Source organism: Emiliania huxleyi (assembly GCF_000372725.1).
Source record: "Emiliania huxleyi CCMP1516 unplaced genomic scaffold EMIHUscaffold_6660, whole genome shotgun sequence".
Taxonomy (NCBI): Eukaryota; Haptophyta; order Isochrysidales; family Noelaerhabdaceae; genus Emiliania; species Emiliania huxleyi.
Window position 1 is genome coordinate 1 of NW_005197008.1, and position 1,428 is coordinate 1,428.

Below are 1,428 nucleotides of genomic sequence, written 5' to 3' on the forward strand. Positions count from 1 at the left end.
GCGAGCGGCACAGACCGCTCGTCGTACAGCAGCTGCAGGAAGGAGGAGAAGTGCACGTACAGCCCGACGACACTCCAGATGACGGTGTCGATGGCGATGAACTGCGGGTCAGAGACGTAGTCGCCCCAGAGCGGGAAGCCGAGCAGCCCGTTCACGATGAGGAGGACGTACCTGGCAAAAATCGAGACTGCTGAGGGTAGAAATTTGACGCGCGGAGCGGCGGGACCCCCGCCGCTCCTCGAGAAAATGATCGAGTCTGGCGTCTGGTGGTGACCGAAAGGCTACTTACTCGCAGGCGAGTGCACCCGAGGGAGAGGTAGAAGCGGACGAGTAGGAGGTCCGAGTAGAGGCCGGCCAAGAGGTAGAAGAGGCTGGAAAATTGGCCCCACAATCCGCTTGGAGTACCAATCACCACCTGGCAGATAAGTCAGCCTGTCTGAGCGAACTCGCGATGAGAGACTGCCGCGCAAAATGCTCGAGCGAGGGAGAGCTGGGCAGGCGGGTGGTACCATCCGTGGCGATGAAGCGAGACGATTCCTGAGCTTGTAGCAGGAGCTTGACTGAAGGGAGAGAGGAGGAGGAGCAGAATGAGGAGCTACAACTTGAGACGCTTCAAACAAGGCCTGGACGGAGCCGCCCCCGGCGAGTACTGTGCTGCATGAATGCTTGCCCAGGTGTGAACAACACCTCGTGACCACGGCGCCGCAGGCGCCTGTTGATGGGTCCAGGTGATAGCCCTGGATGGGCAATGCATACGCCTAGTTGGACCTCAGATCGCCCGACCGCGTCCCGGTGCTTTGTGGTCGGATTTGTGACGCCGCCGCACCGCGCCGCGGCCGGGGGCCCTCCGGAGGCCAAGGATGGCCGTGGCGGACCGGGACGAGCTCTGGGAGGTGGAGTGTCAGTGAGTATATTGTAGAGACTGACCATGTGCACAATATCTCTCACTCTAGCTAAGCCAGGGGAGGCGATACCGCGGCCGTACAGCAGCTTGATGGTGCTTCGCCGGCGTGCGTCCCGGAGCGGTGCCGGACGGGGGCCCAGGGGAGGAAAATGGAGGACAACGCCGACGCCGCTCTGATTCGACTTTTTACTTCAAACAAAGACAGTCGCACGCGCCGCAGCGCGGCGCGTGCGACTGTCAGGAGCGGATCCGTCAGTTAGTCGTGTTCACGCCGGGATCGTGTCCTCCACAACCTGGGCAACCATTCAGGGCGACGAGTAGAGGCACACGCACGCACTCTCGAGGTCTCTTGGAGCGGAACCGCCCGCGTTGGAAAGAAGAAGAAGAATTCTTAAACTAAGCCTCTCTCACAGCACACTGGCACGACAAGGGCGCGGACTGGCGCGGACTGGCACACACACCGGCTCACCACCGGAGCCGAGAAGAAGAAAAAAAAATCGGCGCTTCATGTGAGGTTACCGACT

At 60.9% G+C, this 1,428-nt stretch overlaps 1 protein-coding gene across 1 annotated transcript; it reads right to left on the reverse strand.

The window, feature by feature from the left end:
- Window positions 1–512, reverse strand: EMIHUDRAFT_460851 (hypothetical protein; the record flags this gene model as incomplete). Its single annotated transcript, XM_005762713.1, has 3 exons — window positions 1–171; window positions 306–415; window positions 447–512. Coding segments are annotated over 3 exons (345 nt in total), but the record flags the coding sequence as incomplete, so codon positions are not given.
- Between the last annotated feature and the right edge of the window lie 916 nt (window positions 513–1,428).